Genomic DNA, 24,374 nt, shown 5'->3' on the forward strand with positions numbered 1-24,374 from the left:
GGGGCTATGGAACGATATATGAGAGCAAACACATATTTTTTATTGCAAATGAACAAAACTAGTATACATTTTATTAAATTAAACTTACCAGGGTGACATTGGTCAATATGAGCATAACTACTATAACTATTTTTTTTTAAAATATATTTTATTGATTTTCTACAGAGAGGAAGGGAGAGAGATAGAGAGAGTTAGAAACATCGATGGGAGAGAAACATCGATCAGCTGCCTCCTGCACATCTCCTATTGGGGATGTGCCCGCAACCCAGGTACATGCCCCTGACCGGAATCGAACCTGGGACCCTTCAGTCCGCAGGCCGACGCTCTATCCACTGAGCCAAACCAGTCTCGGCAACTACTATAACTATTAATGTGCATTTGAAAAGTAAACTCCAAAGTATACTCAACTGTTATAAATGAAAGGGAACAATCTGTCCTAGAAAGATGAGGTAAAGTAATAAAAGTTAAATTTGGTTATGAGCTAGGAAGAAGAACCTACTTTTATCTTCTAATTGTAGGAAATACTGTAGAACAGCCTTCCTAAGAAATGATGGGAACCACATTGTTGTACACATGTGACACAAACATTAGGGAATCCACTCTAGGCTTCCACAGGAGGGTAAGAAAGGAAGGGTGGGGAAGAGCCATATGGACTAGATCAGTGATTTTCAAACTATGAAACCAGTTTCTCTTCCAGGGATAGCTCCAGTCATCAAAGGGGAAATAAATGAAAAACGGCTTTCGTGTGGAATATTGTTCCGAAAAATACTCCAAAACCAAAATTTGTATTGCAAATGGAACATCTGAAAAGCATATAACTCAAGGAGGAACACAGGTAGAAATGCTAACAGTCTGTTCCTGCCTGATAATCAAGAGTTCCTCATCTTCCTCCTCCCACCCCATAATTCTAAAAAACAAACAAACAAACAAACAAAACCCCTCCAAAACCTTTGGGAAATATTAGAAAAGGAAAAGGTGGATCCTATCACCTATAACCAGAAAGAACATACTTCAAGCAGTCAGGAGATCCACAGTACAGAAAACAGAGGCATGAAGTCTAAAGCACTCAAATCTCCTCGGGTCTCATTAGACTCTACAATCCATAATTCCTAAGTATTTGTTCATGCCGCTCCAAAAACCACATCTTAAATGAAGTCTCTATTGTGTTTGTGTTCTGGCCCCTGGGAACACACGATGAGTTATTTCTGGGTCATGTGGGAAGTGGCTTCGTTGTGCCACCGTGGACTATCGAAGGGGAGAAAGGCTGCTGAAGGCCTGGTTAATTCTTCAAACCTCTTAACTCTTCCTCATCATTCATAGGAGAATAAACAGCTAAGGATTTTTTTTTTTTTTCACTGAGAGAGATATGTTTAGTGCATTTTAGAAACTGTGTCTTTAACTTTTCACATATTAAAGTGGGAGGGGCAGGAAATAGATCAGAAGAATTAAAGTAATTATGGAACAGAGTATTTCCCAAGGAGCCAATCAGTTACTAAACCAAGAAACAGCTGTGACTTCTGTTTAGTGTTAAAATCAGGTACAAAAACTGTGCTAAACGAATGGGATTAAGGAAAAGAGTATTATTTAAATGACTGGATTTTTTTTCATTTCTTAACAGTAATCCTGAAGACATTCTGAATTACAGAAGAACAAAGTATCATAAAGAGTTTGAAAATATTTTCATGTAATTTATTAAGTGTCTCTCCTAAAATATATATATTTGTCTACAAATAATCCCCATTTCTTTATTTTGGTTCCATTGGCTTTGGTTGAGATGACTACAGACTTACTGACTTTTCTCCTTGAGAAAGAAGTAGTTTATTTAATATAATTGCTGAAAATTTCTATTCCCAAGTAATAGACAAGTTTCCTTTTTTCTTCCTCTGAATGGAAATATTTGTCCCAAATTTAATGGCCTATATTTTGTAATTACTGAAAATCTAAACTTGCACACAAAACTGAATTCACTCTGGCAATAATGTAAGTGAGTGAGAAGACCGAAGACAGCTTAATAAAATGTTCTTATATACGATATTCTAGTGCTTCCCTGACCCAAGCAGTTGACTGCAATGAGAACTAAGGTAGCTGAAGTGAAGCCCTCCATCTAAAGCAGCAGTTCTCAACCTGTGGGTCGCGACCCCTTTGGCGGTCGAACAACCCTTTCACAGGGGTCGCCTAAGACCATCCTGCATATCACATATTTACATTACGATTCATAACAGTAGCAACATTACAGTTATGAAGTAGCAATGAAAATAATTTTATGATTGGATCACAACATGAGGAACTGTATTTAAAGGGCTAGAAGGTTGAGAACCACTGATCTAAAGTCAAGTTTCCAAAACCATCAAGAAATCTTGGCAAAAGCCATGCATTTTTCTGCATGCATGAGCAAAAACCTACAGTTAAGGCTGCTTTCCAAAGCTCCTAATTCAGCGGTTCTCAACCTGTGGGTCGCGACCCCTTTGGGGGTCGAACAATCCTTTCACAGGGGTCGCCTAAGACCATCAGAAAACACATATATAATTACATATTGTTTTTGTGATTAATCACTATGCTTTAATTATGTTCAATTTGTAACAATGAAAATACATCCTGCATATCAGATATTTACATTACGATTCAAAACAGTAGCAAAATTACAGTTATGAAGTAGCAACGAAAATAATTTTATGGTTGGGGGTCACCACAACATGAGGAACTGTATTAAAGGGTCGCGGCATTAGGAAGGTTGAGAACCACTGTAATTCCAGTGGGTCAGTTCTAACCCATTATTTATATCCATCTAAAGTTTATTTATTCTCATTTTCTTACAATAAATGCTGAAATAAGAGTCAAAGAAAGAAAATCCTTACCCTTGGAACATTTTTTCTTTTCCTGCTTGCAACTTCTCCAGCTCGGAAGAGCTTCCATTCAGTTAAAGTGACGGGCAAAGTGGTATCCTTTGTGAACTTTGACCTTAAATAAGCTTGCGAGTTCTTCAGTTCCATGGTCTTCCGGTGAAGGAATGGAGGTTTGGGAGGAAGCTAAAACAGGAGAAAATGTAGTGTGGTAAGGGTAAGATCATCTAGTTAATGCCTGTGTTCTAAAATCCAAAGCTACCCCAGAAAAATATTTATCTTTTCTTTAAAATCATCTTACATGAGGATACCGTAATTTCTTTTTCACCAAGCTTCTAATCCAAAGTTCTTCTACTACATTGTAATCCAATTGCCAGAAAACCATGGCTCAGAGTCCTCACTGACTCAGGCAGCCTTTGCTGCCAGGAGTGGTGAAGGTTTTCAGGGACCAGACTTCCTGTGACTGATAGGGAGCTGTGGTAACTAACTATAGTGAACTGCAAAGTTCACGGCCTGTCTAAAGGTGCTCACATTCAATTTTTTTTAAAGTGCTAAACAACAAACAAACAACCCCTCCAACCAAAGAAAATAAAAAGCTGTATGCTACCCCCAAAACAAAGAATAAAAAAACCCCACCATTACAAAACAACCCCATATTTTAATGCCTCTCAGTTTTGGCACTAGTTAAACCATTTCAACCTTTTCCTAGGGAACAAGATGTAATGTTTTCTTATGCTAATTCTCTGGTTATACCTTGGGTGTTTTGAAGGCACTTTTGGGGGGTGGAAGCTTCCATGCTGAAGGGGATCTCCACATGGGAAAAGACTGCAATGGAATAGCTTCATATGGATTTTCTTTGGTGGGATCTTGAAAAACAACAACAAAAAATAAGTTTAGAGGAACGTAACTAAATGAAAACAAAGTGACTACAGCTAGGAAAAGACATATTTTTAAAAAGTATGTTTAGCTTTCTATTCCCCGTTGCTGGAGGGAGGGAGGTCTCAAAATTAATGGGACTTTAAGCTTATAAACTACTCAGGTGTCCAAGCAAGCTAAAAAATATTCTCAAAATACGGTACTAGAAACATCTACTTCTGCACTGAGCAGTCCACTACACTAGCTGTATACTCCATTAAAGAATAAAAGAATTTATACAACAAAGGTTTCCATATTAAAAAGAAAAATCTAGAGCAAGATATGCTTGATTGTAAAAGAAAACACCATCCTATATCTAAGGGCTCCACGAAATACATACTCATTCAATTGAATTGCAAAGTTTGTGGACACCTACATATGATATCCTCATAGATATTGTCCTCAGACTGTGTGTAATAAAGTGCTGAGCCAGAATTTCTTCCAAGTTCTTCATGCATCTTCTGTGTGTTCTGATTTCGGAAGTGCTGAATGTCTTCAAATTCAAAGGATTTCCTTAAGAAAGGAGATATATGTTCAAGTTGTATCTTTTAAAACTCTAGTCTTCTTTAAATAGGTATGACAGACAAAAATCAGTAAGTAAAAGACTTACGTGCAAAATTATAAAGGTGTTTTATCAGAAATCTAAGAGTAAACTAGGCTAATACCCTATATGCACAATGAGAAAATTGGAGGCTTTTAGCCGATCTCTATTCATGTTCTTCATTGGGTACCTTTTTTAAATTCGTTCTCTAATAAGAAGGGAGACTAGGGCCAGCATGCTCTAAATTAAGTAGAAGACTGTACCTGCTTCCCTACACATGCTTGAAGACAGAAAATGGAAGTTTTTCTGATGCTCCTATGTCAGTAGATTGTGTTAGCTATTAGGCATGCTTCTACTATTTCCTTGTGTACGTATTTTCCCCTCGGGTTAATCAACATCTGTACAATCAAATTAGGGGAATGGAAACTGTTTGAAAAGTAAAAAGGAACTCCAGGGTCCAGTAAGGAAAATACGTACAAATCATTACCTATTGAATAAAAACATACCTTTTAGATCTCCCTCTGATTTTCCCCCCATATTTCTTTGGTTCAGGTTCCTGAGAAGAGGCCAAATAAGACTCTGCACAAGAATTATTTTCACAGTGTTTTCTGTCACAGTTTCTTTCTTTACATGGCATAACACCAGATTCAGACAAATATCTGAATGTCCTACGAGGTTTTGGCAAAGGATTTATAGAAGGTCCACATTCTTGTCCTTCCGGTTCAGAATAGATATTTTCCAAGCTCTTGGTTACTCCATAGGAACTCTCCAGAACTCTGAAATTCAGTTCCTTTTCTGAAGAGACACAATGTTCTAGAGCCAAATTGAGGACTTTATCTGGGGGAAGTGCCTCGATTTTCTTCCACAGTATCTGTGAGGTATAGAAATTTCCTGGAGGTAATGAAGTCTCTGGATCCAAAGCAACTTCTTTCCAGCTTTCAATTTGTTTGACCCGGGAACACACCCAGTTGGATTCTGATTCACTTTTAAAGAAGTGAGTATCGTTACCTTCACGTTTCTCACTTTCATCCTCACTTTGATCCTGGCTTTTGGCATGTTCATTAACATCTAGACCAATGTTTTGAGAGTTGGTTGCATCCAACTTTTTGCTCTTTCCCTCAGCAACACGATTCTTCTTAAGAAGAATCTCCTGATGACAGTTACTATATTTCGTTCCAAAGTCCTTTCGGTGCCACTTATCTGGATTAGATATACCATTAGTCCTTCCTTCCCACTGAGAAATTTTTTGTTTGATGTTTTTGCAGTGGCTTCTTGACAGTGTCTGAACAGCAGAACGAGAAAAACCAACATCCATGTTCCCAGTTGGGTGCATACCAAAGTGATGAATTTTACTGCGGCTCCATTACATGTAACTGGGAAATTCTGTGTTCTTTATCCTGTCAGTTAGAATCCAAATAATTCCAGTATTTTTCTTTCATCTTTAACTTGGAAATTTCTTTATAAAATTTTATAAATCATTGAACCTTGCTGAAGATGGCTGCAACTTTATTTTGAATAATCCTATTAACATAAGAAAAGAATACGTTAACAGTTTTATAATTTTTAAAAAATATATTTTTGTTGAATTCAGAGAGGAAGGGAAAGGGAGAGACAGAAACATCAATGATGAGAGAATCATGGATCGACTGCCTCCCGTATGCCTCCCCAACTGGAGATCAAGCCTGCAACCTCGGCACCTGCCCTGACCGAGAATCAACTATGATCTCCTAGCTCATAGGTTTACACTCAACCACTGAGCCACACCAGCTGGGCTATAATATTTTAAACACCTCTAAAACATTGCCCACCTATCTCTAAGTAATTCATTTATATTGAGTCTATAAAAACATACCTGTTATCCATTAAGTAATTCAACTCTATAAAGGCATTCTGAAAATATTACTTGTAGTATTTCTCAAATTGTCAGTTTTTATGTTCTGTCATATTTAATTTCCTAAAGTTTGGCAGAATGAGATTTTGTAAGAGATTATACACAGTAGTACACAATATTATTTTATAATAAATTAACTCTTTACAAAACCTCCTCTTAATGAAATAAGGACCTACAAAAAGCATACATAGCCCTGACTGGTTTGGCTCAGTGGATAGAGTGTCAGCCTGCGGACTGAAGGGTACCAGGTTCGATTCCGGTCGAGGGCATGAACCTTGGTTGTGGGCATATCCCCAGTAGGGGGTGTGCAGGAGGCAGCTGATTGATGTTTCTAACTCTCTATCCCTCTCCTTTCCTCTCTGTAAAAAACCAATAAAATATATTTTAAAAAAAGCATACAAAACAGAAATACATCTCAAATAACCAAAGATTTATGTATATATCCAAAGGAAGAACCAGCTAGTCTAGAAAAACACCAATAGCTAATTTCTTCCTCCTATCCTATTTTGAGAAATAGTATTAGCCCATCACATACCCTATTTCAACATTTTTATTAGCAGCAGAGGACCCAATACACACAGTACTAAAGACAATCCAAGGTACCATTAACTATCTCTTGCTTTAAAATTTGTAATAACCTATTATGTCACTGACTGAAATTTCCACATCTTTGCCACCACACCCTTGACCCAAATCAGCAAAAATACAGTTATTGTCACATTCCTTCCTTTCACATAGAGGCTTCACTCATAGAAGCCCATAAACTGTTTCCTCAAATACAAAATTTGGCAGAGAATTTTTCCTATCAACTGAGTAAAGACCTGATCTCAAGTTCTACTGCATGTGGGTTATAAATAGAAACTGATTCAAAACTTCCTGAGGCCAGGGTCATCCTTCCTTGAGCTTTGTCTGTGTGGCCTTGATTAACAGGCAGGAAAATATCTTGGCCCAGCTCTGTCAGTGTAGCTGACCCAAACTGATACACATACAATGCACACTCAAAATGTATTCTAGGCAGAGCAGGACTTGCATCAGCTTTCATTTCAACTGTTCCTGTGTGTTTGTAGGAAAACCAGCTTTGTCAGCAAATAAATTTTGATGAGGGTCTGATGCAAAGAAAATCTTTCTAAAAAACCCTCCTATAAAAAGTGGAAGAGAGGGACACAGCAGACAATTATTGTCCCAAAGCCCCATCCCAAATACCATCACACTGGAGATTAGGGCTTAAGCCTATGATTTGGGGAGGAATACAAAAATTCAGTGTGAAACTCCATTTGGTTAGTTATGGGAATAACTCATAGGGTCACAAAGCTGTGGCAAATAGAACCTCCAGGAGTACCCACTGGAATCAGTGAATAGCAAAGAAGAATTACAATCATTTGGAAGTTTTTAAAATAAAATGATAACCAACCATGTAACATAATCACAAAGTTAGCATTATTCAGAGTCTTTGGTTTATGCCTCAAAATTCTGAAAATAATCTGCATTAAATCAACTTTATTTTTCATTAAAAACTATTCCCATGACAGATCTCAACAGAGTTGTAGAACTGTTAAAAAATTCAATTTTTTTTGAAGAATAGTATTTCTTGCTTTGCAATTAGGCACAATAACTGCTTGAGAAGTTTATACTGTCTATTACTGGTAATATTGTGGGTTGTTTTTTTTTTAGGTTTCTTTGCTATTTGGGGAATCACTTTTAGTTACCTGTAAGGTGGTTTCCCCTGATAGGAGTGAGATAAAAGACTGATATCCTGTATGTGCTTCCTTTGAAGATTTGTTATTCAAGAAACAGGCAAGATAATAAAAGTTTAAAAGATAAAAGCCAATTTGACATTTGCTTTTCCCCCTCTTTTGCTTTGTTCCTTTATCATTTAAAATAATTTTAGCTAAATTCAATGAGGAATTTCATTCAAGATTTATTCCTGTGGGTTTCATTAAAAAGTTTATCCAGAGGCTTTACAAATGACATACTATAGTAATATTTTAATTAAATATACTTCATAAAAAAGCAAATAATGTGAGCAGTTCAAATTTCTACCCATCTTCCTGAGCAGATTTTATTATTTTCAATTTTTCTCTAACACATCTTAGCATCTTCTTCTGTAAAAAGTACATTTTGAGACTTGGGTTTATTTTAGGTCTTCCAAGACAGCATCACAGAGGCATGTACTTCTATGGGCTATTAATGCTACTTCTTTTCATTTTCATCCCTGAGTGTCTTCTTTTTCTAAGTATACTTAGAAGGAATGACTCCAGAATATTAAGATTCTGGAGATCATGGAAAAAGTATACAGAAATATTTAAGGAGAACTCAAAATTGGAAGACAATTATAGGATTATTAACAGGTGTAATGGGAGCACACAGAAGTGAACTCTGGGTAAAGGGCTAAGGAAGGTTTCACAGAAAACTTTGAACTGGTCTTGAAAGTACACTGTGTGTTCCTGAACTAATTAATAGTAGCTATCACTTACTGATCAGGTTTTATATGCCTGGAACTGTCTTAAACTCTTTACTTACATAATTTCATATTTAACCCTCAACAACCACATAGAATAAATAAATGCCTCTGTTTCTGTGGCAATGAGTGCTAGGACATGTATCAGTTACTTAACCTCTCTGTGCCTTGTTTGTTCATCTGCAAAATGAGAATGACAATAGTGTTCACCTCATGGGCTGTTACAGGTATTAGATGGGTTAATATTGGTAAAGTGAGTGGCTCACTGTAATTGCTCAGTAAGTATGATCACATCCAGAGAACCTCTTGGCGGGGGGTGGGTGGAACTGTAATGGTCCAGATTGATTAGAATCTTGGCATATGGTGGAAAGAGCACTATCCACTGGGATATTTAAAATGGTGATGGATTTGCATAGGTGATTTCAAGAGCTCTAGTCTGCAGATGACTGCCCTTTTGGGGTGGACTGGGATGAACACCTCACTGCTGTAGAGTATCTGCACCCGACTCAAGTCTCAGAGGGATGGGAGCCAGGGAATATTCCAACAAATGCTCATTATATAGATAAGGATCATTTTATAGATAAGGAAGCAGGCTAAGAAGGATTAAGTAATTTGACTACAGTTACACAGCCAAGAAACAAGTCTGGTGGTATTTGAACTCTGTGTAACTCTAATCTAGTTTTAAACTACTAGCTGATGCAAATTATTTGGTGTTGGAATGTAGCATGTCAGCAAGGCAAGTTGCAGGAGTCAAAGCTGGAATCAGAGGGTGTTCCAGCTAGTAATCTAGCTTATTTATTTATTATTATTTTTTGCTTTTTTTTTTAGTAATCTAGTTTAGAGACAATCTAGGTATGGTTACTATAAATGGTACCATATGGGCCGTGTGGGCCACTGGCGAAACAGGCCTTAAATAAAGTACAAAAGCAACTAACTTCCCAAACAAACTTCTTATATTATTAAGTGAGCCAAGTTTATATCACAACTTATAGAAAAAAAATCCGAATTTTCTAAGAATGTGGCAGCAGACTCTTCAGCAGAGACCAATGTAGACTTGGAAATTAGATTCACGGAGTGCTTCCTGTACTAAAAATTCTCATCTGATTTCTATATTGAATACAGGGACCAAGCTCCCAGCAACTTATGCCTTATCATACATGTCTCCTTTATAAACCTAGACATTTCTTTGGGATGCACATTTGATGCTTTATGTGAAAGGTATAAAAATGTTTCATTAATAAGACAGAGATGTAGCAAAACAGATATAAAATCTTTTTGTTCTGGTCCTAGCTGGTTAGGCTCAGGAGGCAACCAATTTTTCTCTTTCTGTCTCTCCCCCTCCCTTCCACTCTCTCTAAAAATTAATGAAAAAATTAATTTTGGGGTGAGAATTAACAACAACAAAAATCTTATTGTTCTGGCCAAAGAGGAAAAGAATGGTTTAATTTGCACAGTGGGCACTCTTACAGTCAAATTTAGATAATGAATGTCTAGTTGATCCATCAGATGATAATTACCCACATTGTTCAAATCTCTAAAATTCTGCTGATTGTTCAAGCCTGAAGTCAGTTGGTGTCTAAATCACCTGCTTTCTGCTAAGTATTCCCCCTTCGCTATGGTTTCACTTGCCATGGTTTCAGTTACCTACTGTCAACTGCCATCTGAAAATATGCAATGGAAAATTCCAGAAATAAACAAGTCAAACGTTTAAAGTTGCACACTGTTCTGAGAGGTGTGATGAAATCTCATGCCACCCCTCTGTCCTGCCTGTGACGTGATTTATCCCTTCAGCCAGCGTATCCATACTGTTTACACCACCCGCCTGTTAGTCATGCAGTAGCCCTCTCAGTTACCAGGTCAATTGCTGCGGTATCCCAATGCTTGTGCTCAAGTAATCCTTATGCTACTTAATCATGGCCCTGAAGCACAAGAGGAGTGATGTTGGCAATTCAGATATGCTGAAGAGAATACATAAAGTGCGTCCTTTTAAGTGAAAGGTGAAAGTTCCCGACTTCACAAGGAAAGAACAAAAATCATATGCTGCAGTTGCTAAGATCTCCAGCAAGAATGAATCTTCTGTTGTGAAATTGTGAAAGAAATTTGTACTACTTTTGTTGTTGTATCTCAAACTGCAAAATATATGGCCACAGTGCACGATTAGTTCCTAAGATGGAAAAGGCATTAGATTTGTGGATGAAAACATGACATCTTCATGGATCGATGATTCCTCCCCGCCTTCAGACATATCATCGGGTCAATAGCAGCCTTAACACTACATCAGAATGCCTATGTCATTCACCTCACTTCATCTCATCAGGTAGATATTGTATCATCTCACCCATTGCAAGATGGGTGAGAATAGTACAATAGGTATTTTGAGAGAGAAAGACCACGTTCACATACTGCTATTACTAATTTATTACTATAATTGTTCTACTTTATTATTGGTTTTTGTTGTTAGTTTTCTACTGTGCCTCATTTATAAGTTAAACTTTATCAAAGGTATGTATGTATAGGAAAAAAACATAGTATCCGCAGGGTTTGGTACTATCCACAGTTTCAGGCATCCATTGTGGGGCTTGAACCATAACTCCCACAGATTAAGGGGGACTACTGTATTAGACAATGTTTGTGGAGGGAATGCAAACTAATTTTCTTATAATAGAACCCCTGTTATATATAACATTTATGCTCATTAGTACTATTTTCCAAATAATCAAATGATATGGTCCATTACCCACATCACTGCTCCTCTGCCATAAATAAGGCTATAATTTAACAAGAGAGTATTTAATGTTATCTAATGCTATGACTGAGGTCAACTCAGTCCTCTCAAGCTAGTTTAGTTCTTACATATTTCTGATCAGCCACAGATCCTAACTACTATTCAAATATTTTCAGCAAATAAAATGTTAAGAGAAAAAAATCCAGGAGTTGCAGAAGAGGTATGTTTGTATAGTAATGTGACATTTTAAATGACGATAAATATTATTTATTAAATGTTTGCATGTGCCAAGCACTGTGCTTAGTTAGAACCTACTTTCATTATTCACTTAATTCTCAGTTTGTGAATGAGGAAGCAGAGGCTGAACTGGTTAAGTTACTCAAGGTAATACAAACTTAGTTCCGCTTCCCTCCAAAACTTGTGCTTTTCACCACTAGGTATTATTACTTGCTTGTGGGTAGACATAACAATAATATCAGCTAATATAACAGGATGTCAACTGCAACTTTTCCTGTCCTCTCTGAGTTTCAGCAGGGGCCTCAAAGGCCAAAAATCAAAACAATAGGAGTCAAATACTTTCATATTCTGAAAAGAAGTGCAAGGATTACAAAGTGGTGTAGCCCCAAACTGGCTCTGCTGGCATCGGCTCATTACCCTTGTCAAGACTACATGAGAATTACAATTTGTTAATTGTAAGAATTACAAGAGACAATAGAGAGGACTTCTTTAAAGAAACTAGGTGGTGTGTGTGTGTGTGTGTGTGTGTGTGTGTGTGTCTCCCAAGGGAAAATGAGGAGGTATTTCCTGCCCACCTCAAACCAGGAGATTGGAACTTCATCAAGATAACCAGAGTGCTGAGCATGTGTCTTGCAGTAGGAGGGACACGGGGACTGATGACTCCCAGCTGGGGGATAAAAAGAGCTGACTCAGAGCTAAATTTTAAAGACTACTTAGGTATGACAGTCGGATTCGGATTAAACATTTCAGCAAAAGAGGAGGTTTTACAAAATGCTAGTGTGGGAAATTACATGTAAACTTAACTTTAAAAACAAGAAACTTTACAATTTTATTATATTAATGCAATCTTAGTAACTATATAATTAAAATTTACCCTTTATTGAGATATAATTGGCATATAACATTTATATTAGTTCCAGGTCTACACCATAATGATTCAATATTTGGATAGCATTGTGAAATGGTCACCACACTAAATCTAGTTAAACATCTGTTAACATACATAGTTACAATTTTTTTCTTGTCATGAGAATTTATAAGATTTAATCTCATCAGCTTTCAAATATGCAATACAGTATTATTAGCTACTAGAGGCCCGGTGCACAAAAATTTGTGCACTCGGGAAGGTCCCTCAGCCCAGCCTGTGCCCTCTCGCAGTCTGGGACCCCTGGGGGATGACCACCTGCTGGCTTAGGCCCGCTCCCCGTGGGACTGGGCCTAAGCTGGCAGTCAGACATCCCTCTGGCAGCCCGGGAGCCATTGGGGGATGTCCACTTGCCAGCGGGGAGCAGGCCTAGCTGCAGTCGGACATCCTTAGCACTGCTGAGGAGGCGGGAGAGGCTTCCACCACCACCGCTGTACTGGTAGCCATCAGCCTGGCTTGTGGCTGAGCAGAGCTCCCCTTGTGGGAGCACACTGCCATCAGGGGGCAGCTCCTGCATTGAGCATCTGCCCCCAGTGGTCAGTGTGTGTCATAGTGACCAGTGATTCCCAGTCGCTCTGCTGTTAGGGTCAATTTGTATATTACCCTTTTATTATACAGGATAGTCACTATGCTTTACATTATACCCCATGACTTATTTATTTTATAGCTAGAAGTTTGTGCCTTTTGACCTCCTTCACCCTTTTTGCCACTGCCCTCCTACCCTCCCACCCCACCCCCACCTATCCCACCTTCCCCTAGCAACCACCAATCTGTTCTCTATATTTATGACCTTGTTTTTTTTCTTTATATTTAAGATTGTACATATAAGTGAGATCATATGGTATCTGTCTTTTTTTTGTCTGACTTATTCACTTTGCATAATGCCCTTGAGGTCCATCTATGTTGTCACAAGTGGCAAGATAGATATATCTTGCATTTCCTATGCATTCATCTATCTATGGATGCTTAAGTTGTTTCTATATTTTGGCCATTATAAATAATGCTACAATGAACAGTGGGTGCAAATATCTTTTCGAATTAGTGCTTTTGTTTTGGATAAATATCCAAAAGTGGAACTGCCAGACCATATGGTAGTTCTATTTTTAATATTTTGAGGAACCTCCATACTATTTTCCATAGTGACTGCACCAATTTACATTCCCACCAACAGTACACAAAGGTTCTCTTTTCTCCGCATCCTTGCTAACACTTATTATTACTTTTCTTTTTGACAACAATCATTCTAACAAGTATTGTGGTTTTGATTTACATTTTCCTTATGATTAGTGAGGTAGAACATCTTTTCATGTGCCTCTTAGCCATCTGAATGCCTTCTAGATGAAGTTCATCTTAATCTTTTAATTTAATTATGTTTTTTAAAACCCCCTCTAAAGGAAGAAATAACTGTCCCAACTCAGAATTTTTCAGCTTCCCAAATAGCTTTGAATAACTATAGAATAACCTAGTTTTCAAATCACAAACTCAGACTTGGCTAAGTTCTCCTTAGGAATACATTAGGGGAGTGAGGGTAAAAAGGCAACAAAATTCTTACTTCCTAGAGTGTTCAAAGGTTTAAAAAATCTCCAGAAACTAAAAAGAAGCAATTTTTAAAAAGCTTTAAAAGTCAGAAAGTAATACATTTTATAAATTTTGGAAAGAAAACTAGGAAAAATATTTATATCTACCATGTTCAGCATAATCACGGGTATATTTTGGTATATTTCCTTCCTGTCTTAGTTCATAAGCATATTTTCACACAGCTGCAATTATAGTGTATATGTAATTGTATCCAGCTTTCTTTTTAGTGTTATATAAAAAGATGCACTTTTCAAGGATTTAAAACTAGAGACATAGCAGGCTCTCCTAAATACATACATTCATATCCAATTCTACAGTGTAACTTCCTATCCCATTCTAAAGCTACAAAGCCAGAAGACAGATTTCTCAAGTTTTCAAGTCACATTCCCAAATTATACATTCATTGGCTATTTTATCTCACTTGATAATATAAAAGCAACAGAAAATAAAACTGCATTTACATAGTCATTAAACATCTCCTGACTCTCAAATTACTACTTAAAATAAAACACATGAAGAATTAGGCTTGCAATGTTTTTACCCTCAGGCCCAACAATATCATTAAGCAATAATCCAAGTTATTATTAAGATCAAAATTGTTACACCTTGTCCCCTGAACATCCTAAAGCCCTTGGGTGGAAGAGGGTAAGGCAGGCATCCCAGCCTGGTGCTAAGGACCACAGGGCCCAGAGCAGGGTATCAGAGCGCCAGAGCAGGAGTAAGGAGAGCATCTGTATAAGAGGGATGCTGGTGTGGGCTGTCAGGACCCAAACAGGGTAAAGAGGGTGGCCCCACAGAGGGGCAGCCTGCAAGGGATGCTAGTGCCTGAGCAGAATGAGGGGGGAGCCAGGCTGGTGTGGGTTGTCAGAACCAGAGTGGAGTGAGGAGAGGATCCCTGTGGGAAGGGGCAGCCTGGCACACTGTACTGAGGAGCAGACGTGAGGCTGGATTTGAGCCCTTCAGCTGGGTACTGATGTATAATACACAAACTACTCAACCAAACAGAGCACCCTGGTTGAATATTACACGAGTATTAGAAAGAATGAGGTAGAGATTTGTGTGAAGATATGGCAAGATGACCAAAATAAAAGTGGGGGGAAAGCAGAAGGAAAAAAGTATCAGTTAAATGTTGAAGTTTTGTTATTAAAAAATATTGGAAATACTTGCCAAATGAGAATGCCTCTCAACCAGAAAAATTCTAGATTTGCACAATCTCCTTAGGGCCTCATCTCTTAACTATGAGACTCTACTGTGACAGTCAATAGGTATAATTCGCTCTGAATAAAATATTTTACAACGTGGCTACTCAGCAAGTCTCCTTTAATATATTGAACTAGAGGCCCAGTGCACGACATTCGTGCACTTGAGGGGGGTGTCCCTCAGCCCAGCCTGCGCCCTTTAGCAGTCTGGGGGTCCTTGGGGGATGTCTGGCTGACAGCATAGGCCCGCTTCCGTGGGGAGAGGGCCTACACTGCAGTTGGACACCCTTAGCGCTCCCACCACCACCGCTGTGCTCACCAGCTGTCAGCCATCAGCCTGGCTTGTGGCTGAGCAGCACTCCCCCTGTGGGAGCGCACTGACCACCAAGGAGCAGCTCCTGCGGTGAGCGTCTGCCCCCTGGTGGTCAGTGCTCATCATAGCGAACAGTTGTCCTGCCATTTGGTCGATTTGCATATTACCCTTTTATTATACAGGATAACTTCTAGTATTTTCATTATATCCATGAGATCCCGAGGATGTTCTATGCATACCAAAGCTTAGAGATCTATAAAAGTCATTCCAAAGAGCACTCTAAGCCCTGGAACAAAGGGGATGGAGAGAGAACAGCAATGACCTACTGGGCAATGTGCTCACTCATGCCCAGCTTACCGTTTCTGCCAAAGACCAGCAGTCCCATTGCCCTGGATGCACAGAAGAAGGCAGGAGGATGCCTGCACTATCAGTTGTATTGCTTTGACTATTGTCTGCCTGCCTGCCTATCTTCCTCCCTCTCCTTGAGTGTGGAAAGGGTGCTTTTAGGAAATACTCAATAAAACACAGTGAAAGCCTTGGGAGGGGGGTGCGGGGGGCAGAGTACTATTATCAGCAGCTTTAAACAATGTTTAAAATAATTCCTGCTCTAGCCGGTTTTCTCAGTGGTTAGAGCATCAGCCTGTGGACTGAAGGGTCGTAGGTTCGATTCTGGTCAAGGGCGTGTACCTCTGTTGCAGGCTCCGTCCTGGTTCTGGTCCCTGCTTGGGGTGCCTGTGGGAGGGAACCAATCGATGTGTCTCTCTCATATCGATGTTTCTCTCTTTCTGTCTCTCCCCTTCCCTTCAATTCTCTCTAAGAAATCAATGGAAAAAATATCCTCAGATAAGGAAAACAAAAACAACAACAACAAAATAAAACAATTTCTCTCTGTTTTGTAATCAAAATTTCTATTCCATTACTTAAAATTATTTTTAAAAAGTTTCAAAAATTCTGTAATTATGCACATACTGTTGTGGTTAAATTCAAACAGCACAGAAAATCCTCCTTATTAATTATCTTGATACCATAATTAACAAACTAGAAGCATAGTGTAACTTATAATATAAGTAAGTGGTCTAATGAATTCAGACTGTGAAATCTGCACCAGACTACAGCCACAGTATAAGCACTATTGAAATGTCCCAAATGGTACAGAACAGAGGCATGGTATCACCAAGACGTGGAATTTTGTATTTTCAGCTGATTTATCGTCAAAAATCATAAACGTAACATCCATTCTAGATAACTACTTTTTTCAAGAGATATGTAGCCATTTTCTCTTATGCCACTGACACACAATTAATAATGAATCTTTTTCAATTTCCTAAAAAGGGAGATAATTTCATATTCTTTTCTTTCTTTGAAAATATTTGAAAGGGCTTATTGGAAAGTCCAGTATGCTATGTTTTTAAGAATCATCTTTAATTTTAAAGATTTTAAAATTTCATTTGCAACATTAATACTGATACATGGAGTCTGTCATTTTAGTCAGGTTTTACACATTTGATAAACCCATATTTCAAATAATCTTCATTAAAAGTCATACTTTTTCTCAAGCCACCATTTCCTCAACATTTTTGTACTTCCAGATGCAGCTATTGGACATGCTTCTGTATTTTATTTTACCTCTGTGCTGTCTTTGAATTAACTAATAAATTTTAAGGGCAAATCGATCTAGTTTGCATTTAAAGTACAATGATCACTGAACTCTTAACAATATTGCACTTGATGAATGCATTTAAAGTTAAAAAATAAGCCTTGTTTAGAGAGCATCTCACTATTTTTACCAACAGCAGATAAAATTCGGCTACATTTTGCTTGACCTTGACTTAGGTTAATATAAATTAACTGCGTAATAATAACCATAGAATTATGATCATGCTCAAATTGCCCATCACTCTAACTCGCAGAATTTTTCTCTTTTGTTCCATGGTACCCCTGACAGTGTAAGCAGGGACCAGGGAAGAGGATTTGCAGCAAATACTGTTGCAGAGCAGACGGTGTCATTTCCTCCCAGCAGGCCCTCTTGTCATCAGCCTTAATACACTCTTATTTAATCAGAGTATCAGAGAATACAGATAAACATTTAAATACGACATTATGCTTCCTACTGCTAAGTAACCAATTCAAAAATATCCAAGACAGCTGGAGTGTTTTGTTTGTATTTTACTCCAATGGAAATAAGAGAGAGAGAAAAATGCACGTTTCTTTAAGTAGCAGCAAGAATAAAACACATGTACCCACACACACATATAATTACCCCAATCTGTCCTGAATTTTAACATCCACACAGAAACAATCTACAAATATGCCATTTCTATGAATTTAAACTTCGAAGGAAAACTAATAATTTTCTTCTATGTCCTCGGTTGTAAACATTTATCACTGCTATGAAAATCATGAAAGTCAGATATCTAGCTTTGAAAAGGAGAGCATAAATAATAATCTTTAACCAATATAAATCAATCAGTACTGCCTGAACTGAATGCGAAAACTGCTATTTTCAGGCTGCCAACCAGGAATCTAAGATTTATAAGGAAAACAATATCTTGAATTTCCTCCTAAAAAATAGGAGGTGCAAAGAGAAATATCTGGGATAGTTAGAGGGGAAAAAGTCCTTTAAAATTCCTCTTATCTCACCATCATTTACTTTATCCTTCCATCAGATAACCTGCTACAATGCCCAGGAAGTGAAGAAAAACTTCATGTTTTCTTTTCCTTAGGATGAAAAGTATTCATTCACGTCAGAGAGGAAAAAAACAAAAGATTTCATCCTGCCCAACCCTCTGGGAGCCAGTGCAGGACACTCACATTCTGGTCTTTTATTCCACCCAGCTTGCAATGTCGATACTTCCACCAAGGCAAAAAGATCGCTGATTTACAGGTTCAGAAAGGAGTACTGAATATTGAAAAGTATTTTCAAACCTATTTTTTATTCTGACATTGCAGAAGTCAATTTATTTCTCTGTATCTCAGGTTCCAAACCAGCGAAAGAAACATTTTTCACTCACTCTCCAGAAATGGAGGATGAATGTAACATTTTCAGATATTTTACAAAATGTACTGGAATTTAGAAATAGGAGATATAATTTTGAATAACCATTTCTGAAAAACTAAACTTAGAAATTCAAGTACTCCGAAGAACACCCCTTAGGATAGGGACAGCAGAATGAGGCCTACACCTTTAGGCCAAATATGGCCACCTGTTTTTGCACACCCTCTGAGGTTTTCACATCTATATATATAAAAGCCTAATATGCAAAGCGTCCCCTTGGGAATTGGACCGACCAGGAGTTCGATCGATCACTATGATGTGCACTGACCACCAGGGAGTAGCATGGAATGAAGGAAGGCCCCGCCGGTAGCTGGCAGCCCCTAGAGACCCTACCCGTGCATGAATTTCATGCACTGGGCCTCTAGTTTTTAAATAATTGGAAAAACAATCAAAGAAGTATAATATTTCATGACATGTGGAAATTATATGAAATCCAAATTTCGGTGTCCATAAATAAACTTTAATTGGAACCCAACACATGCTCAGTCACTTAAGTATTGTCTATGGCTCTCTTTTGGCAGAATTGGGTAGTTGCGACAGAGACTGTATAGCCCATAAAGTCTAAAATACTTACCATCTGCCCTTTACAGAAAGTTTGCCAATTCCTCCCTTAGCAGATATTACACTTATTCTAATGAGACCACAAATTGGGAAAATATTTTTGAAATTCCTTTTTTGAAAAAGCCTTCAAAGCCATACATAACACATTCTTTTGAGTCTCATTCATGATGGCAAACCTTCCTTCTTTGAGGATGAGAATGAATTTTAGAAACACCTAAGCTATTTGGAGCCAAGATTGAATAAGACTGGTTATTAAGATGAATCAACTAGCAGACATTTATTGGTAATCTAAATTTATGGGACGCAAAGATTTCTTTTGTAAAAGAGCACTATTTCTCACTTCCAGGAGCTATATACCATATGCTTTTGTAGCTTTGATTTAAGATAAATAGGCTATATATGCATGAAAATAGAAACTACAGTAGAGGAAAAAATAATTCTATAACAAAATGGGGCCCTAACCGGTTTGGCTCAGTGGATAGAGTGTCAGCCTGCGGACTCAAGGGTCCCAGGTTTGATTCTGGTCAAGGGCATGTACCTTGGTTGCGGGCACACACGCAGTGGGGAGTGTGCAGGAGGCAGCTGATTGATGTTTCTCTCTCACTGATGTTTCTGACTCTCTATCCCTCTCCTTTCCTCTCTGTAAAAAAATCAATAAAATATATATTTTTTTAAAAATGGGAAGATCTACTTTCTTGAATGGCTGTGAATTTGCTATAAAGTTTTTTTTGTTTTTTGTTTTTACAAAGAGAAACTCCAATAATATTTTGGGCAATATACTTTTGAAATAAATGAGTAAAGCCTAAATGAAATTTTAAAAGAACAGGATTCAGCCCATCTGGTATAGCTCAATGGTTGAGTGTCAACCTATGAACCAGGAGATCATGGTTTGATTCTCCAGTCAGAGTACATGCCCAGGTTGTGGGTTCGATTCCCAGTGTGGGATGTGCGGAAGGCAGCTGATCAATGATTCTCTCTCATCATTGATGTTTCTATCTCTCCCTCTCCCTTCCTCTCTGTAATCAATAAAGGAGGAGGTGGGGGTGTGTGTGTGTGAAAGAACAGAATTCATTTGGATGTAAAAGGGGTTAATCTTCCCTTAAAACCCATTTTATTGCTTTATAATCACAATGTGTAAGATGAAATTAGCATAAATAAATAAACCACCCCTTCTATTCCTCTCTTCTAATTCCATATATACTCCCCAAGCAATTTTGTCTGTTCTTAGGGCTTCAATGACCTTTTACTGTCCAACTAAACTCTGAATCATCAATCTCAGCCTCCCTTCTGGGCTATGGATCCTCTCGACACCTCCAACTGCATGTTGCATACACTTCAAACTCAGCATGTTCAAAACTGAAACGGTTACCTTCCTCTCACATTAAAAAAAAATAATAAAACATGTTCCTCTATTCACAGATTCCCAAGCTTAGAAGCCAAGTTGTTTACTTTTCTGTTCACCTTCAAAGCCAATCAATTTTTAATCCCTGTAAATTCTACATTTCATTACCTGTCCTCTCCTCTTCATCTCTGCTATTTTCCTACTCCAGGCCCTTATCTTCTCTTATCTCTCTCAATAGCAATAGCCTTCTAACTTATCTCTCTCCATCCTACCCAGCCTCCACACCATACCACCACCACCATGTTATCTTTCCTAATTACTTACAGTCCTTCACTGGCTCTCCATTGTTTTTAGAATCAAGTCCAAAGTCCTTAGCATGATGCAAAGGCTCTTCACCACATTTTCCTAATCAATGTTCCCAGTAAACTCTGTTTATCTCTGTTTTAACTCTTATCACACTGAAATTGTAGGGACTTATTTACATGTCTGGTTATAAGCTTCTTAAAGTTAGGGAAGCATTTTCTTTTCCTCAATCTAACATTTAACTCATGGTCCAAGAACAGACATTTTAAACTTCTTATTGAAAAATAATCACCTCTCACATTATTAAGATGATGCCATAATTGTAGTGACTGAGAACCTAGAAACAAAAAGAATCCCACGTCATTCACCAGGGGGGCGGGAAATGCTCTTATATACAAAGTGTAATTAAATTGTAGCTTGGACATGTCTTCCATCTACATCTTGCAATACCAGTTTCTATTCTCTCCCTATCTTTTTCTTTCCTTCTTGTTGAAGACTTTCTTTACAGAACTCTTTTAAATGCCCACTGGATTTCATTTGTAAGTCACTCACAGAATTGGAAACCCAGTATACTACAGAGGGTAAGATCAGGATTTGGGGGAGCCCAGCAGTTTGCTTTGAATCCTAGCTCTGCTACCTAGGCTGCTTGATATGAGCAAGTTACTCAACTTCTCTGTCTTTGAGCAAGGAGTTCATAATAATAATCACCCTCGTGGTGCTATGTAAGGATTCAATTAGCTAATGCACGTGAAGAATTTAGAACACTGCCTGGCTCAGAGTAGGTCCCGATTAATGCTGGTGGGTGTTGTTACCAGTTTTAAAAACACCTTTCTCAGTACTTATTTTAGCCCAGCTGTTAGATTGATTTTAGCCCATCAATCTCCAAAATAAAGAATTATATCCTGCCTATACATGAATACTGTACAATGTAAGTGTTCAAACTGTGCCTTGGAATATAATAGGTGCTCAATAAATAATGTAAATGAAAGGCTTCCAGCTTCCAATATCAACAAGTTATATATCATAGCAAAATTTATATATGCAGTTTATATATATATGAAGAATGTATTTAAAATTGGGGTTTTTTAAGTAGTTTCAAAACATTCATCTTCACTGAACCTTTGGAACATGTAAACATTTAAAGCAACACAAAATTCTATTCATTAGGACCTTTCCTTTTTATTTCTCCATTTAATTTGATCTTGGTATTCAATGATCTAAAATCCTCATCTGTAATATGATTCTTTACAGATCATTTAAAATATAATTTCCAACTTTAGATAACTGCCTACTGTCACATCAGAAAAAAAAAATTCTTCCTTTATATCTGCATTTAAAAAAATCCATGCCAGGTTCAACACAAAAAAATTTAATAAAGGCCAAGAAACACAATTACTGCATTTCCTGGTTTCAGCCTGGGAAACTAATTCAGAACACGCCCAGAATGATCCCCGGTACAAGTCTGCTGGCTACAAGCTGCTCTTCCCTGTTTTATTTCCAGTCTCCCTCTTAAGTCCCTCAAACCCATAGAGAAGGATGCAAATGTCTATAATAACGCCCTTACAAAAACAAAACAAAACACAGCCAGACATTCGTTTTGTTTGGGAGGACTTAACTCTTAAAAAAAGCAAATCAAAGTCTTGATGTGAAGCAACACTCCCAGCTTCCTTTTTCCCAGGTAACTTAAGCCACAGCCATAGGCTGCTGCTCCGCGGTAGATGATTGTGGAGCAGTGGACAGGTAACACGTGCTATTCTGGAAAAATTCATTCATCAGTTAAACACGGACCACCCTTCAAACAATGGTGATGTTGTGGGAAACGGGCTGGAAGCATTGATCTACACGGTAAACAGAGATCCGGGATGTTGTCTAAAACACTGTAGGTCCATCACTAGCGTTGGGGTAAAGGCTTACAGAGCTCCTACTATGTGCCTGGCTGTTAGTCAATGTGCACGAGGCTGGTACACGGTCCGATAAGGATACCTAACATGTGCAGAGTCCTCTCCTCTCCTTCGGCCCTCGGAGCACCCCCAGGCATGAGCATCCGTAGAGCTAAGGAAAGGAGGCCCAGAAAAGTCACCCTGACCGAGGCCCACGCCGCATGCGGTCCGTGGGTCCTGGCCAAGACTCCGGCCCTTGACTCATCATCTCATCATCCGCGGCTACTCTGGTTACTCAAAAGCTCGTACATGTTCCACTGTCAGGTTTTAAAATCAAAATCGACTCGACTTTTGCGATTGTGCGTGTCGGAGTCTGCTAAGAATCAAAACACGAAACTTCAGTTTGAAGCCCCTGGCCGACGTCTGCCGCCGTTGAAACCCGCTCGTCCTGGACGAGGCCCCGCATTTCCTCGCGCACGCGGGGCGCTCCCTCTCTCCCCGCAGGGCCCCCGACCGCCGCCGCCTCGACGGTCCCCGCGCCCCCGAGTTGAGCGGCGGGGTGACCCTAAGCCCGGTTCCGCCACAACCACCGCGGGCGACAGGCGGGGCGCCCCCAACCCGCGTCCTCGGGGCCGGACACCCGCGCGCCCCTCGAGGCCCGGGAGGTGCCGAGACAGCCGGGTCGGGGCCGACAGCCCCGCGGCCCCGATTCGAAGCCCCCGCTCCTACCTGTCCTGGGCCCCGACGCCGCCCCCGCGGCCGGGCTGCGAGGCTCCCGTCCTCTCCTCAGCGGAGGCGCTAAGTCCCGTCTGTCCCACTCGGGTCGGCTCCGTCCCGCCCCCGCAGGCCCGGCCGAAGGCCCCGCCCCTGCCCGGCCAAACAGGTTTCTGATTGGCTGCTGTTTCCTTCCCTCACGCTCGGCCCGCCCCCGGCGTTGCCTGGCTCCTTCGATAGGGGAACCGCCCCCGCTCGGGTCCGCGTAGGGGCCAGCACCTTGCCCGGGACCTCGGTGCCGGGACGCTGCGCAGCTGGCGACCGTCGCCACTGTCGTGCAGCCGGGGCCTCTAGCAAAGTTGCAGGGCCCTCGCGGTGCCTGCGGACCGGCTCCTCCGCGACCGACCTGAACTTGACCCGACTTCGCGGCCGCAGGTGATGCAAACGGCACCTCGCTCAAGGAAACCATGGGCGTGTCTCCTGCCGCCGGGCGCAGTAGGCCCGGGGTCACCGTTTCCCTGGCGGAGTCAAGGAGCAAATGTCCCGGGCGATGGCTGTGTGGTGCGAATTTGAAACGTAGTTGCAAGTAACGCTCGCAACACCGGAGGCTTGAAATCCCAGAGCAGGGAAGCCTTTGATACGCCCAGAGCCCGAGGTCGGCCCCACGCCCTGTTGTGACACAAGCAGGAGCACTGCGCCTGCAACACGCTCCTGCTCAGGTATGTGCAGGGCGCTGCGCCTCCCGCGGGCAGCACCCAGTTTCACTGAAGCTGCGAGACGAGGAGGCGTGGAGCCTGTTTCCCAGGCGCTGGCTAAACACCCCACCCCACCCGCCGCGCCCCTCCCCAGCCCGCCCACTCCGCCAGAGCCTCTTGGGGCCGGTGCCCAAGCTCTTCC

General features: G+C 39.8%; 1 protein-coding gene across 1 annotated transcript in view; it reads right to left on the bottom strand.

Moving 5' to 3' along the window:
- DENND2C (DENN domain containing 2C) overlaps window positions 1–23,605 on the bottom strand; it is a 51,562-nt gene extending 27,957 nt beyond the window's left edge. Inside the window, exons 1-5 of the mRNA XM_081113014.1 lie at window positions 23,493–23,605; window positions 4,803–5,817; window positions 4,132–4,268; window positions 3,594–3,706; window positions 2,856–3,026 (exon numbers count right to left, since the gene is read on the bottom strand). Coding sequence (XP_080969140.1) covers window positions 2,856–3,026; window positions 3,594–3,706; window positions 4,132–4,268; window positions 4,803–5,629 — 1,248 coding nt within the window. The 5' untranslated portion in view covers window positions 5,630–5,817; window positions 23,493–23,605. The remainder of the gene's footprint in view (window positions 1–2,855; window positions 3,027–3,593; window positions 3,707–4,131; window positions 4,269–4,802; window positions 5,818–23,492) is intronic.
- Window positions 23,606–24,374: the final 769 nt, after the last annotated feature.

The sequence above is a fragment of the Myotis nattereri genome, assembly GCF_964212035.1.
Source record: "Myotis nattereri genome assembly, chromosome: 18".
Taxonomy (NCBI): Eukaryota; Metazoa; Chordata; class Mammalia; order Chiroptera; family Vespertilionidae; genus Myotis; species Myotis nattereri.